A 15,233-nucleotide genomic window follows, 5' to 3' on the forward strand; every position below is an offset into this window, starting at 1 on the left:
TCCAAGAAGTGGACTCAAAGTAGTCGTGTCGGTAAGGCCTACGCTTGCCAAGTCTTCCATCAGGCTGTGATTTTCTCGGCCTGCTAAGAGCTTTTGCTCTTGGGCTACGGCCTCTTCTTCATCTTTTTCTGCTTCTTCTTCATTGTTTTTTGCTTCTTCTAGATCCTCGAAAACATCGTTTGGAAGACCGAGATGAGGTCCCCAAGGAAATGGTTCTCGAAGATATTGCCCCCGAGGATGTACTCTCGAGAGTGGATTAGACTTTTGGCTGTTGTATATTTTTTTTCGCTTCCTTGTTTCTGTGTAAGGACCCTCTGTGGGCTTTTGTAATCTTGTGTAAGGACCCTTCGTGGGCTTTTGTAATCATCGTTTATTAATACAAAACGTTTCTTCAATTTGTCTCTGATTTGTGCCGGATTTCCCTTTATTTGCATTTATGAAGAATCTGAGCATGTGGCTTTACCCATTGATCTGAATATCGGATCCGAGTGTAGGTATTCCCTCGGTTTATAATTGGTTAATACGATATTCCTAGGAACCCTTTGCCATTTCTCGGACTGAGTCCGGATTGAATTGATACAAACTTAGGCCGCCGGAACCTCTGTACTTGAATTGAGCGAGAGTGAGGCTTTGAATTTTAAAACGAATTCTAGCCTTTAAGGCCCTATTGGTAGTCCTCGAGGGAGATTTTGCTCGATCATCTAAGAATAAAGATAGCCCTGAGACTTCACAGACAGTCCCCGAGTGAGAGTTTGCTCGAGCTCGGGCAGCCTAAAAAATTTGATTTGAACTTAGAATGGTGATAGCCCTGAGGTGTTACAGATATATCCCGGATGAGGGTATGCTTGGACTCGGATGGCCCTGGATTAAAGTAACCGAGAGAGCACTTAACTTTATCCGAAGGCGAAAATAGCCCTGGGGCTTCAATAGTAATTCTTGAATGAAAATTGGCTCGGGCTCAGGTAGCTCGAAGGCCAGAGAATCGGGTGAATGACCTGGATTCACAATAGCAGAAATCTTCGAGGTAGGGTACCACCTCGAGGTCAGGCTTATATGAGCAGCTCCTTAGAGCTTATCTTTCGTTTGATAGAGATCCTCGAGATCGGGCACCATCTCGAGGCTTATAATGATATTAATGGCCCCTTAGAGCCTATCTTCTTTTTGACAGGGATCCTCGAGATCGGGCACCATCTCGAGGCTTATAATGATATTAATGGCCCCTTAGAGCCTACCTTCATGGAAGCAGAAATCCTCGAGATTGGGTACCATCTCGAGGCTAGGTTGATGCGGGGGTCTTTTATCCCCAAAACGTCGTAGACAGCGTTAACCGTATGACATGGTTATGAAATGACCAAGGTGATCCCGCCGGTACATCTTCCCAAAGTGATAATGGCTTAGTTAGTATTTTTAACTGGCATTTGAGGCAGGCGGACAGTCGGCGCTTTCTCTATATATAGGTTTGTCTTCCTTCCTTGAAGATTCCGCTAATTTGAGTAGCTATCCTCCTTCATAGAGTTCTTCTTTCCTTTGTTAGGTCTTTCACCATTTTAACTTTGAAGCCCTCGCTCGAATTCTCGCTCCAATTCTCTGATTTTACCACAGTTATGGCTGCTACGCCAGGATCCATTTGGCAAGGAGAAGGAAGTTCCGCCTCCGGTTCCCGCCTGGTTGGTGGTGCGCCGCTGGTGTCAGGCGAGCCAACCTCGGGACATTTTGTTTCGAGGAGGGACTTTTCATCAGAAAAACCTCCCAATGTTCAGGGTCATTGGGAGTATGCCTCGAAGTTTATTTCTTTAATAGGAGAGGGGTGCCTCGAGTCAGTGAGGAAAGATTGTGGATGGAGGGAAAAGGTAGTACTGCAGGTACCTTCCCTTGAAGAGAGCATCATGGATCATGCCGAGGGGTTTTTCAACGTATACACGTACCCCTTTACGCTTGCCCCCCTTGATAGGGTTGTGCTTGACTTCTGTCGAAAGTATCGGGCTACCTTGGCACAGGTTCATCCGTCGTTTTGGAGGATAGTACTGATGATGAGATTCTTTGCGGAGGAAGCAGTGCTTGAGTTCACCCTTAGTCATCTCATAAGGCTGTACCGGCATTTTTACCACTGAGGCCTGTTAACCCTACGGTGCCGATCCACCAGCCCTTCGTTGTCGATGATGAAGAAGATGGGGATCGGGGATGGATGAGCCGTTTCGTCCAAGTACGGACTGTCAATATTATCCCCACGGAGTTTCTGCCATTTCCCGAGGAATGGAATTTTACATGTAAGTGGTACACTTGTGACTTCGTTGTTTCGCTTATGGCGGAGGCGGGCTCCGTAAATGCGCGTTTCTTTCCCTTTCTACAGCAATTCCATGGACGCTATACGAGGTCCCCGACCTGACGGATTGGGCTTGGAAGTTGGCGACCCACTCGACTTATGATGATCGTAAGTGGCGAGACTTGTCCAAGGGTCGATGGGAGGTAAAACACCACGGTACGTGCTATGTGTTTTGCTCCTTTTTTGAAAGGCACTTTCTTTTTATACGTACTAATTCTGTCATCGTAGGCATTGGTGAGTTCTTTGAGGTGAGATCGTGCCCTCTCGGAGAGGGAGAAAGATCGTCAGCTTCTGGGCCGAGGAATAGTAATAATAAGCGAAAAGGGCCATCGCAGGGCGATGATGCTTATAGCAGGATGAGTCCAGCCCGGAGGCTCAGAGAGGATGCATCAGCCGAGCCTGCAGCGCCCGAGATCTCTGGCTTTGGAAAAACGGTCCCTTCTCTGCTGCCATCTTCTTTTCCCGTCGAAGGTACCTCGAGGAACGAGGGTTCTCTGCTGCCGACTTCTTCTCCGATCGAAGGTACTTCGAGGGATGCTTGAAGCCAGGTGCAGTATATATCGAGCGACCATATCCCAACCGAAGCGGTTTCACTGGGGTTGATGGAGCTAGACTAGTAGATGTGCACTCGACTTTTGAGGAAGCTCAGCGGCTCTACTCTGCGGTGAGTTTTGGCCGATCGCATTGGTTCTTTAGTTTTTGCAATTTTTCTCTCTTATGGAGTTTCTCCTTCATAGGATTTTAACAAGCTCAAGTCTGAGTTGCTTCGTCGTGAGGCCAGGCTACGAAAAGCTGTGGATGGGGAGAAATCCCTCAAACTTCCTTGCGATGAGAGAGAAGACGAGTTGGCACACTTGCGGTATGAGGCGAGTCGAAGTCTGGATTACGAAAGCTACCTCGAGGAGCAGGTAACTTTTGTTCCAAGGGGGTGCGTGTTTCTTCTTCTATCTTCTGAGGCTAATGTTTTGTTTTCTTCAGTTTCAGAAAAAGATGGAGGACCTGGAACGCCATAGGAGCGAAGTAGGTCAAGCCAAGTGTCAGTGCGATGAGCTAAAGGCTCGGGTGGACGCCCAGGTTGCGGTTAAGAAGGATGCTTTGGCCAAGCCTTCCACCCTTAAAGTACAACTCCACCACGCTCGTGAGAACAGCTCAGTCCAAATGGACATGATTACAAGGCTCAATTATGAGCTTCTGAAGATGAAGGCCGAAGTTGTGGATGCTCGGGCTGAAGCCGAAGCGATCCGAACTAAGGTTGATAAGAAAGTGGCCGCCTATTTGAAGGACGCTGTCGACGCTCGAGCTGAGCTAAGAGGGGCTCTTGACCGTGAGAACGAAAGCAAGGAGTATGCTCGGTGCAAATCTCGAAGGGAAACCCTCGAGGAGATCCACGCTAGGGGCTTTGACCTCTCGGAAGAGACAAAGCAAGCAAAGGCGGACGAATATGACGCTAAGTTCCTTTTGTCCGATGCCGAAGATAGTGAGAAAGAGGCCGACGGGCCATAGTCCCCGAGGGGGACGTAGGCTTAGCTTTTTTATTTTCAATCTTGTGTATGGTGTTCCTAGAAGACTTTATAAGTGAAGCCTTATGTAATTATAGAAGGAAAACTTTTGGTTCCATTCTTCTTCGCATGTGCACGTCTTTCTTTGCTTTGAATTTCGACGCTTTGTCAATGATTGGCCGGATAAATTGGGCCTTGGGGTAAAAAACCCTTAGGCTTTCAATACGGCCTCGAGACTCGCTGGGTTGGCCCATTGGCTCTTATGCGTTTGCCTTTAGGCATTCTTGACTGTGTTTGGGTTCGATCTTCAAGTCGGGTTTCGAGTTTAGTTTATTGATCTTCAAGTTTTGAATTTTAAACTGGCCCTTAGGCTCTTACGCATTGGGTCGGTACGACCTTTTGTATGGGTTGGCGTCAGTGGCTCTTACGCATTGGGTCGGTACGACCTTTTAGTATAAGCCAGCATTTAAGCTCTTATGATTTTGCTCTTAGGCATATTCAGTTAATTGTTTCGGGTTCAGTCTCCGAGTTGGGTTTCGACTCGAGCTCATTGACCCTTAAGTTTTGAATTTAAAGCTAGCCCTTAGGCTCTTACGCGTTAGGTCGGTTCGACCTTTTATATGGGCTGGCGGCAGTGGCTCTTATGCGTTAGGTCGGTACGACATTTTATATGGGCTGGCGGCAGTGGCTCTTACGCGTTAGGTCGGTACCTTTTATATGGGATGGCGGCAGTGGCTCTTATGCATTGGGTCGGTACGACCTTTTATATAGGCTTTATTTTTCCCTCGTTAAGGACTTTTTGAAATTGTGTTTGCCTGACTCTTTGATAGTTCGATAAAAACCTCGATTGTGAGTCGTTATGTAGCGATGAACGAACACCTCGTGAGGTTTTGCTCGGTGGCTGAGTGTTTCGAAGCCTATAGTTTAGAGCTGACATGGTCGAAGCTTTTTTGCCTATGTAGAGGGTAGCCTTGTTTAAACCGATTCTTTTCGATGTTCTTTCGAAGTAATTGAAGTCCGGTGATTTTATAGCGATGGTCGGGCATCCCCGAGTCGCGTTAGTTGGCCCGGAACCTTATGACCGTAGTCATTTATGTTTGGCCGTAGCCTTTTAGCTCCCAAATGAAGTAGTTTTGGCGTCTATATCGAGGGTATGCCTTATTAGGGGTCTTACAAGTTCGAATATGTAGCCTTAACTTTAAGATTGGGGTAATGCCTTTTTGTAAGGTCTTATAATTTTTACATGCCTTGCTTGAGGTCTTACAGTTTTGGTTACTTGGTCCAAGTGTGGTTCATGCCTTGCTTGAGGTCTTACAGATATTGTTACTTGGTACAAGTATAGTTCATGCCTTGCTTGAGGTCTTACAGATATTTTTTTGCCTTATATAGGTCTTACGAGATTGAGGTTTCCACATAGGGTCTTATGGCCTCGGGTTTTTGATATGTCGATGGGATGGCAATTGGCGACAGTCCCCGAGACATTGAAAGTTCTCTTGGCTCTGGAACCGTTTTTGTAGACTTGATGTTGCCTCATTGAGGGTTTACCAGTTCGAAGCTTCCCACCCGGAGGTCAGACAGCTTCGAGCTTTTGATGTCAGTCCCCGAGTGTTCGGGGCGTTTTTGGCCCTGGAGTCTTTTTTGTAAGAAATAGCAAGCTTCTTTGAAACACGAAATGCTTTGATGGAGGGGAAAGTATCCTTTGATTACTTGGTACAAGTATACACATTTTCGCTGTCAAGGGCTCGATTATTCTATACAGACATGGTTCGTTCGACCGTTTGGCCCGGTACATCATTTTCCTGTCGAGACCCTATTTAGCAATCTTGGCTTCTCCGTAGAGGTGACCTTCCGGGGGGATGCCCCCTAGTATTCGAGGTTGATTTAAGAGAAGCCTTGAATACTTGTTGAGTCTTCCTTAGGTAGCATATAGATGTTGCCTCGTTAAAAACCTTGCCGGTAAAACCCTTCTTGGGATAAAACCCGATCGAAAGAAAAGAGTGCAACGTATGCTTTTGGAACCTAAGGCCTTCAGGTTGGTAAGCGCTTTGGTTGTTTCGATCGGATACCTGCACACAGGTTAGTGTGAAATGTAATTAAAAAGGGAGATGATTATACCTTAGTGCCGATGGCGCCTTGAGCCTCGATGTGCTTTGAACGTTTGCTTTTAGGACACAGCGCGGTCCTTTGCTTGTTTAGTCGGGTGTAGCCGAGATATAGCTTGTTATTGCTATTTTACTGTTTGCTTATCCTTTGGCTCCTTCGATGGTGGAGGTATTCGCGCTGGTGTCACATCGTGCACCGCAAACATCTCTTTTGCCGCATGTTGTTCTCCGTAGATGGTTTTTATCCATCCTTTGTCGGAAATTTCATCATTTGATGGAGGGTGGATGGTACTGCTCTCATGCAGTGTATCCACGGCCTTCCGAGCAAGGCGTTGTATCTCATGTCCCCTTCGATGACATGAAACTTGACATTTTGGGTTGTGCCGGCCACGTTAACCGGGAGGGTGATTTCTCCTTTCGTTGTTTCTCTCGCCATGTTGAATCCGTTGAGGACTCGAGAGGCGGGCACGATTTGGTCGAGCAGTCCGAGGTGCTCCACCACCCTCGACCTGATGATGTTGGCCGAGCTACCTGGATCCACAAGCACACGCTTAATTTGAAATGTATTTACAAGAAAAGAAATTACCAATGCGTAGTTATGGGGCTGAGATAGAGCCTCGATGTCTTCATCACTGAATGTGAGGGCGTCCTCGGGTATGTAACCTCGAGTTCGCTTTTCCCTGGTGATGGATATATTTGTTCTCCTGACCATGGGTTCCTGAGCATCGATATCTCCGAAGATCATGTGGATGACATGTTGTGGCTCATCTGTTTCACTCTTCTTGGTCGCCTCTCTTTCTCGGAAATGATTATTGGCTCGATCGCTGAGGAATTCTCAGAGGTGACCTTTGCTGAGTAGTCGGGCTACTTCTTCCAGGAGTTGTCGGCAATCCTCAGTCCTGTGACAATGTGTGTTTTGAAATCACACACTAAGTTATGGTTCCTTTGCGAAGGATCTGATTGTACAGGCCTTGGCCGCCTGGTGTCTCTGATTTTATCAATGGCGAATATGATGTCTGAAATGTCGACATTGAAGTTGTATTCCGACAAGCGGGGTGCCTCCGTCTGCCTTACGTGCCTATCTAATCCAGTTTTGCTAACAAGTCCCCGGGGATTCTGGCCTCGATCCATCCTTCGGTCATTGCGGGGTATGTTGCGCCGCGAGGCATTTCTTCTGTCTTTAGTGTATGGTTGGTATATTTCTTTGTTTGGCTTTGGCTCCTTTGCCGGAAGCCTGCTAGGATATACCGAGCCCGAGGGGACTCCTAGTTGGTCGTCTTCGACCCTGATCTTTGATTGGTATCGGTTCTGGACATCCGACCAAGTCACGGCGGGATATTCAACTAAGTTCTACTTCAGCTGTTTCGAAGCCACCGAGCTTTGCTCGTTCAAACCTTGAGTGAAGGCCTGCACTGCCCAGTCGTCGGAGAGTGGTGGTAGTTCCATTCGTTCCATTTGAAATCGAGATACGAACTCTCGCATCATCTCGTTCTCCCTTTGCTTGATTTTGAAACGTCGGATTTCCTTGTAGCTACCTTGATGGCACCAACATGCGTCTTTATGAAGGAATCTGCCAGCATGGCAAATGAGTCTATCGAGTTTGGGGCTAGGTTGTGATACCACATCATCGCCCCTTTTGAAATCGTCTCTCCAAACTTTTTTATTAGGATGGATTCGATCTCGTCGTCCCTTAGGTCGTTGCCCTTCACTGCACAAGTGTAAGCAGTGACGTGCTCGTTGGGGTCCGAGGTTCTGTTGTACTTCGAAAGGTCGGGCATTCTGAACTTCTTTGGAATGGGTTTTGGGGCCGCTTCTTGTGGGAACGACTTTTGTACAAACTTTTTCGAATCTACACCCTTCAGGATCGGGGGTGCGCCCGGGATTTGATCGACCCTAGAATTGTAGGTCTCTACCTTCTTGTCGTTGGCTTATATCTTCTTCTCGCCCGACTCGATCCTCTTTGTGAAGTCCTCGAGCATCTATATGATGGAGGGTTCGGCTGCCGACCCGTTGTTGCTTGATCTTTCTGGTACCTGCTCGGCTCGGGGAGCCATTTCCGGTGCTACCGCGCTGGGAGTTTTCTGGTGGCTTTGGAGCTGAGCAATTGCCAGCAGTTGTGCTTGTAACATCTCGAAGATGACGTGAAAGCTAACCTCTTATTCTTCCTGAGCCGGGGTTTTTTGAGCTTCTTGTTGATCTCCTTGGTGTATGCTCCTGTTGGTGTGGGAGCTTATTTCGACGTGTTGAGCGTTGCACGAAACCACGTCCATAGGAATTGATTTTGGTGCATCCTCAGGGTTTCGTGGTGGTACACCAACACCTGGAACAGCTACACCATTTTCTCCATGGTCCTCAAGATTGTTGTTTTCACCTGCGTTTACTGAGTTAGACATTTTGACCTGAAATCAAAGATCTTGGACAAGAAAAACTGTGAAAGATAACTTGCGTTATGTAGTAAACCAGCAAGAAAACAATCTCTATTATTTTTAGCCCCACGATGGGCGCCAAACTGTTTACCTTGAAAATGGTAATGACAATTAGATTTGATTTTGTGGTTCTAAAAATACGTGATCTGTTCTTATGCTAGTTGTTAGGCAATTGATGCTAACTAAAGGATTAGAAAGTAAGATGATAGCTTATAGACAATGTAATAATCAAACCGAATGGTTGGGAATCGAGGCCTCGAGCTTGCGTATACGGGGCCTCGAGGTCGAGTCGGATGCCCGGACAAGGGCATTCGATGAAGGATTAACAGTTATGAGAGCTGCGATGGAGGCTCTTTATGATCAATAATGAGCAATAAATGATGAACAATTTATAGAACACAATGAATATAAGCAATAAATGTAAATAATGAAACCAAGAGAATGTGTTTAAGCTGGAGAGCAGAGAATGTACTTGTATTGAATGTAGTGTGTTGTATATTGTGTAACCTCCTTTCACAAAATGACAGAGTTCCCCTTTATAGATGAGGGGGAATCCCAACACAGTACGAATACATTTATTACAAAGAGATAGAGCTGGTACAGCCATTTAATGCCATGGTACGGGTTTGAACTAGCCTAATAGACTTGGTCAGCTTTGATCATGTGCCTTGGGAACTAGGGCTGTGCATTTGGATCGGATATCCAAAATCCGATCCGATCCACTCTATTTCGGATTTTTGGATTTCGGATTTCGGATTTTCGGATTGGATACGGATTGTGTTTTATAAAATTTTGGATTTTCGGATTGGATTCGGATTGGTATGATCTAAATCCGATCCGATCCGAAATCCGAAATCCGAAACTATATTTACCTATATAAATACTACACTAGAATTTTAGGGTTAGGCTTATTCATTTTTTACACACCCCCTCACTCACTTAGATTTTTCCGCCTCTCTTCTCTTCAGTGAAGACTGAAGAGTCTCAAAGACTCAAAGTCTCAAACTTCTGATTTTACTTTGATTTTTATGTCTCTTTCTTCCGCCTCTTTTCCCTTCTCTTATGTCTTTTATGTCTCTTTCATGTTCTATTTTTCAACTTTTGATTTTACTTTGATTTTTTTTTATTTTGGTAGATGGAAAATGAGACAGAGACACCGAATAAACTTCAAATTGCTGAAAATTTTGGTGAAAGAGATGCTTCAACTGATTCCACAACCAACAACAGTGAATCTCAATATGATTGAATGGTGTTTTAGGAGATGAATGGTGTTTATTCACTCAATTTTTTTTATTCTGATTGAATGGTGCTTTAGGAGATGAATGATTTTTTCTGATTGAATGGTGTTTTAGGAGATGAATGGTCCTAAGTCCTAACCAGCAATTTTGTGACAATCCGATCCGACAATCCGAAAAATTATCCGATCCAAAAATTTAAAATCCGATCCGATCCAATGTTAATTCGGATTCGGATTGCCCTTTTGAGAATCCGAAATCCGAATCCGAAATATGCTAAATCCGATCCAATCTAATCCGTGCACAGCCCTATTGGGAACTTCTCGCTCGTAACCGCTGGTTTGCACTGCTTCGAGGTCGATCATTATGAACCCTTGGGGCGAACTCCGAGCCTTCCGAGGGTGGTCTCTACGAGGCACCCTAATGATCATAAAATCGAGCCCTCTGATTTTTACCGTATACAATTAGACTTCTTATCGTTTTGAATTGAGACTATGAATTTTTTGGTATGATTAGCTTGAGATGGAGATTATTAAGTGCCAGTCACGGCTTGGATATTCTGAGTCATGACAGTTATTCCAAGTGAAAAAAATATTTTTTACATGAATTGCAACGCATTGTCATTCCTCCCTCTCTTGTTTTTCCAAGCATTACATTAAATTTAAAAAGTTATTCTTCATTTTGAAAGTTGATCGTGGGGATAGATGGTGAGGAAAACGTTGCTGCCCAATTACAAGCTGTTGTCACTTGTCACCTGTAACTTTCACGAGCTAGGAGGTTCTTTCTTTTATCATAAGAAATGGACCACCACCAATAAGCTGTATGCAGTCCCAGCTTGCTGTGTCTTTTTCTAATCTTAGACCTGCCGTGCGTACGAGCTACGAGCTCTTTTAATCTCAGGGGTAGGTCCATTAATTATGCTAGCTTTTACTTTCTTTTGTTCATTTTTTCCTCTTCCTAGATTATGCTGCCCTTCTCTCATATAAGGTCCACGTCGACATTATTGTTGGTTTAAGATATTTGTTTGAGTCAAAAATAAAGACGAAAAAGTTAATGACCTCCAATATTAAGTGACGTTCGTATTTTTTTTTTTAAGTGGTATCGACTTTTAATTCTACAGATTTTCCTGTCAAAGTTCCTATGTTCCAAGACCCCACTCTCAGCCTAATAGCTCCCTTAGACCTCTTACCCCCGGCCCCCTCTCCCGCGCTGACACCCTCGAGAACAAGACCTTACCCTACCATCGTTCACCAAAGTCACTATAATCTAGGAGTCACTGCGCAAGAACTATTCCGAAAGCAAGCAACTTTTAAAAAGTTGAACGAATGAATAGTCTTGCATCAACTATTATGATATCATCCATTTTAACCCAACCATGGCGGATCTGGTGCATTAGTTATGGGTTTCGTGAACTCAGTAATTTTTGTCTAAATTTTATATTTGTATTGAAAAATTCATTAAATATATAAGAATATTTAGCTTGGAACCCAGTTCGTTAATTCAATTATTAGTGTAGTTATACCACAATTTTATCTTAATAAAATATAGAATAAACTTATATCAATTTTAATCTCGGATTAATTATTTTTTATCGCTCGTACCAATCGAGCCCTGGATGCAGAACAATTTAGAACGTGTATACCTCAGCCTAGCTCCTTGTTGGCCCACCAATGTTTGCCTACTGTCGGCAAATTAGATTAAGGATAGAATAATAATATGTTTAGTCATAAGCATTTTTTTAAAGACAGCTTCAAGTAATATTAAAAAATCAGGTTACACAATTCAAAAGAGAGATGTATCTAAATTCTTCAATAACTCCACTATTGAACAAAGGTCATGACATTATCCTATATTATGAACAAAGGCCATGACATTTATTCTATTCCCTAGATGACCATGCGTGGCAAAACTTCTTTTCTAAATAATTCTTATATAACAAACTTCACTCGTTCATTATAAAAGTCAATTTTTCCGGAACAAAACTTCATGTTATGTTATAATATATGTTCTTTATAACAGCACTTCGCTATAACACCCAAAAATAAATATTCGGAACAAACAATACTGTTAAAGAAAGATTTGATTGTATCTACAAATTAAGAAAAGAAAAAGGCAATAATTGAGGCGAAAGAGGCAATAATAGAGGCTTCTTTTTTCGTTAGTTTTTGTGGCACGCAGATCTTGAATAGTGGTGAACTTCAAAAAGCATTTCTCCAAAGTAGCTATTCACACTATTGACAAATTTGATTCTCCCTTTGAAAGTAGAAACTGGTATTGAATTCCAGTTTTATCTCGATTGCTCTTGTTTGTACCAAGAAAACATATGAGAAAAGTGAATATATATATATATATATATTTTTTTTTTTTGCTTTTTTGAAACTACGAGTAGGAGAGGAAAGGAACAGAATTTTTTTTTTAAAACATTCATTTATTTTTATTTGATTTGACAATACAAAAGAAGAAGAAAGTTGAAGAGATTGTATATAGCTCTACTATGCTAAACCATTTTTCTCAATTATAAAAGAATTGTTCCATTTTATATGATATTCATTCCTTTTAATATGTTTATGAAAGAATTATATTTTGCTATATTTAGAAATAATTGTCTTTAAACTTCTTCCTTCCGCAAAATGATTAAATTTTATAGTCACAATGTTATGATATGTTTGAACTTTGAAACAACAAAAATTTAGATTTCGTGTCCAATCAAACGCATGTATAAAATTAAATAAAACCAATAGAGTGATCTTTAATTTTTTTTTTTAAAAAACTTTATTGATATTGATACCATTTAAATATTTATCCATAATATGAATCAATTCAAAGTAAATGATATCCCTTGTAAAGTATGTCTTAATTTAGGGTTAGGAAACAAATATAAAGTTGGATACTCACCTCCGTTCCTACAAATGATCTGACCTTTCCAACTAGAAGTTTCCAACTCATAAGCAATCAAGGCTCCTTTACAAAGTATCTAAAGTGAATGTTCACACCTTCATGTTTTTCTTTTTTAGTATATTCTTTTTCTTTCTTTTAGTACTTTTTTTTGTTTCTTTTTACTTCTTTAGGCTTTGAGGAAGAATTTGTTATATATAGTTCAACCGCAAAATAAATAAATAAAATTTAAATTTCATATATTGATGGTGTAAAAATAATTTATACCATCTGATTATTTGAAATGCGATGACAGATAATTCTTTGTATTAACATTAATTGGCTATGATCTTAAAAATGGGAAGCAATCTTCTATAGAAGGTCAAAATATACTATCAGTTTATATAAATTAAATTTTTAAAAAAGAAATAAAAAAGTGAAAAGCTAGGGGAGCAGAGATTAGTGGAGATCGAGTGGTTGTGACTTGTTACAGATAATGTGTGTTTTTTCTTTTACTTTTTCCTTCAAGATTAGTCAAAGTAACATACCCCACGGTTCAAGATCATCCTCTACACCGTGGCTTATGCTACTATATATAGACCTATTTAGTACTGGTCTCTTCACTCACCACAGAAAAGAAGCAAATTAAAGAATTTTAAAGAAAAAAAAAAGATGGCTGGCTTTCCCAAAGTGCTTGCAACTGTTTTCCTTATGCTGATGCTGGTTTTTGCTACTGGTAATTAATTTATTTTCTTTCTTATTTGGTTCTTGATATGTAACAAAGCTATTCTGGTTACGTTGATCTTGCAGAATTTGTCTTACCGTACCATTTATAAGTGCAGAAACCGACCATTATCCAAAATAGGACACGTTTAATTTGTTGTTGATTTATAAACTCTTTCCTTAGATTTTACGTTGTCAATCGAACAACATGCTGAATAATGAGTCAAATAAAAGTCGGATTATATATTCTACACTATGGACCATATGGTTTATCAATTGTTTCACGTACAATTTGCATTGGTTTCATTAACGTTAAATTCAAAGGCGGACCTAAGGCGGATTTTGCAAGATGAACTGAACTTACTGATTTCTACTCGAACTATATATACATGTAAAACATGCTAAAATATGTACGATCATACACATTTTGAACTCAATGACTCTAGATTCTGAATTTTCTTGTACGATTAAATGTACAGAGATGGGACCAATGGTGGCTGAGGCGAGGACCTGCGAGTCGCAGAGTCGCCGATTCAGGGGGCTGTGTTTCAGTAAGAGCAACTGTGGGTCTGTTTGCCATACAGAGGGCTTTAACGGTGGCCACTGCCGTGGATTCCGTCGCCGTTGCTTCTGCACCAGACACTGTTAATTATTATTATTATGTGTACTGCTGTGTAATATGAACGTCTCTTCTCGTTTCTTCTGGTGTTTATCATGAAATAAGAATGACCATCTGAACTCAGAAACAGAATGGTTAATTCCCTTCCGTTTCCTAGGAGTTAATGGTTGCTATTACTGTTGCTGGCAACTTTTAATTGCGAGCTTTTCTGTAACTATTGGTACTACTATATATTACACAAGCTCTGGCCTCTTGTATCTTATCTATTCCTTTTTTTCTGCTTTAATTTGCCAGCTTTGGGCTTTGGCTTATGGAATAGACGTAGGGGTATTATATATTATGTACTCAAAAATAAACTTCTAGCGTGGATGATATAGTACTTTTGTCAAATAATTACTACGTATAACGGTATAAGAAATCGTTCAGTAATTACCTATATTTTTTTTTTAGCTATTGCTAGTTGCTTAGGAGCGTATGCAACATACTGTCAACTGGTTTTTCCAAATCCAATATTTTCCACGTATAATATATTTATGTGAAAATTTATTAAAATTTTAATGAATAATAGTAGATCTGAACACATAATCGATATTAGGTAAAGTTTACTCTTTTGAGCTTACATCATCTCCATAACACCAACCCTACCATCTGGACGTTTCCACGTGATAGTCCTTATCTTGATAATTAGGTATTAAATACAAATCATTTAAAAATCATATATAATTTATTTTAAGTTTGTAACATAATTGTAAAAGAGCAGTAGTATTGAAATGTAAGTGTATCCTTCTTGTAAGATACAAGTATATTAAAAATTCACAAGATACATCCTAAAAATTAAGTGACAACATATATAAGTACATGTATCTGAATGGTACATCGAATAAAACGCATGGACATTCACATAAATTAAATATGTTCAGAACACTTCTACTAATTGGATGTCCAATAATATATTATAAGCCTCATTAAAACCATACTAGGAACTCAATAGAAAAGATTTAGTGAAAGAAAAAAAGTGTGTGCTAAAACTACGGAATCCGGGAATGCCTCATACCTTTTTCCGGTTTAACAGAATTTCTTACCCGATCTTTTGTGTTCGCAGATCATAAAAATAGAGTCAAAATTTCCTTGATTTGGTTTAAATAAATGGCGACTTGGGACGCCGTAAATAATTATTCAAGTGGCAACTCTTTTTATAATAAAATAAATTAATCCCATTTCAATAATGTCACTTAAAGTGGAAAAACTCATTTCCCTATAAAAAGGATGTGTGACATCTCTGGCAACTCTGCTGGGAAAAAGAACCCATGAACTTCTGGTTCAGGGTTCAGAATTCGAGTTTAGAATAACTGTTATACTTGACTTTTGTGATTGTTTGATATTACATATTTAAGCCTAATGTGCTAATTGTCACTCTCTACCACTTTAACAT

At 41.2% G+C, this 15,233-nt stretch overlaps 1 protein-coding gene across 1 annotated transcript; it reads left to right on the forward strand.

Annotated features, from left to right (window-relative positions):
* Positions 1 to 13,063: 13,063 nt before the first annotated feature.
* Positions 13,064 to 14,065, forward strand: LOC109236757 (defensin J1-2). Its single transcript, XM_019402973.1, has 2 exons — positions 13,064 to 13,195; positions 13,662 to 14,065. The coding sequence occupies exons 1-2, from the start codon at positions 13,132 to 13,134 to the stop codon at positions 13,829 to 13,831; spliced, it is 234 nt and encodes a 77-aa protein (XP_019258518.1). The 5' UTR covers positions 13,064 to 13,131; the 3' UTR covers positions 13,832 to 14,065.
* The last annotated feature ends 1,168 nt before the right edge of the window (positions 14,066 to 15,233 follow it).

Source organism: Nicotiana attenuata, unplaced genomic scaffold, assembly GCF_001879085.1.
Source record: "Nicotiana attenuata strain UT unplaced genomic scaffold, NIATTr2, whole genome shotgun sequence".
Lineage (NCBI taxonomy): Eukaryota > Viridiplantae > Streptophyta > Magnoliopsida > Solanales > Solanaceae > Nicotiana > Nicotiana attenuata.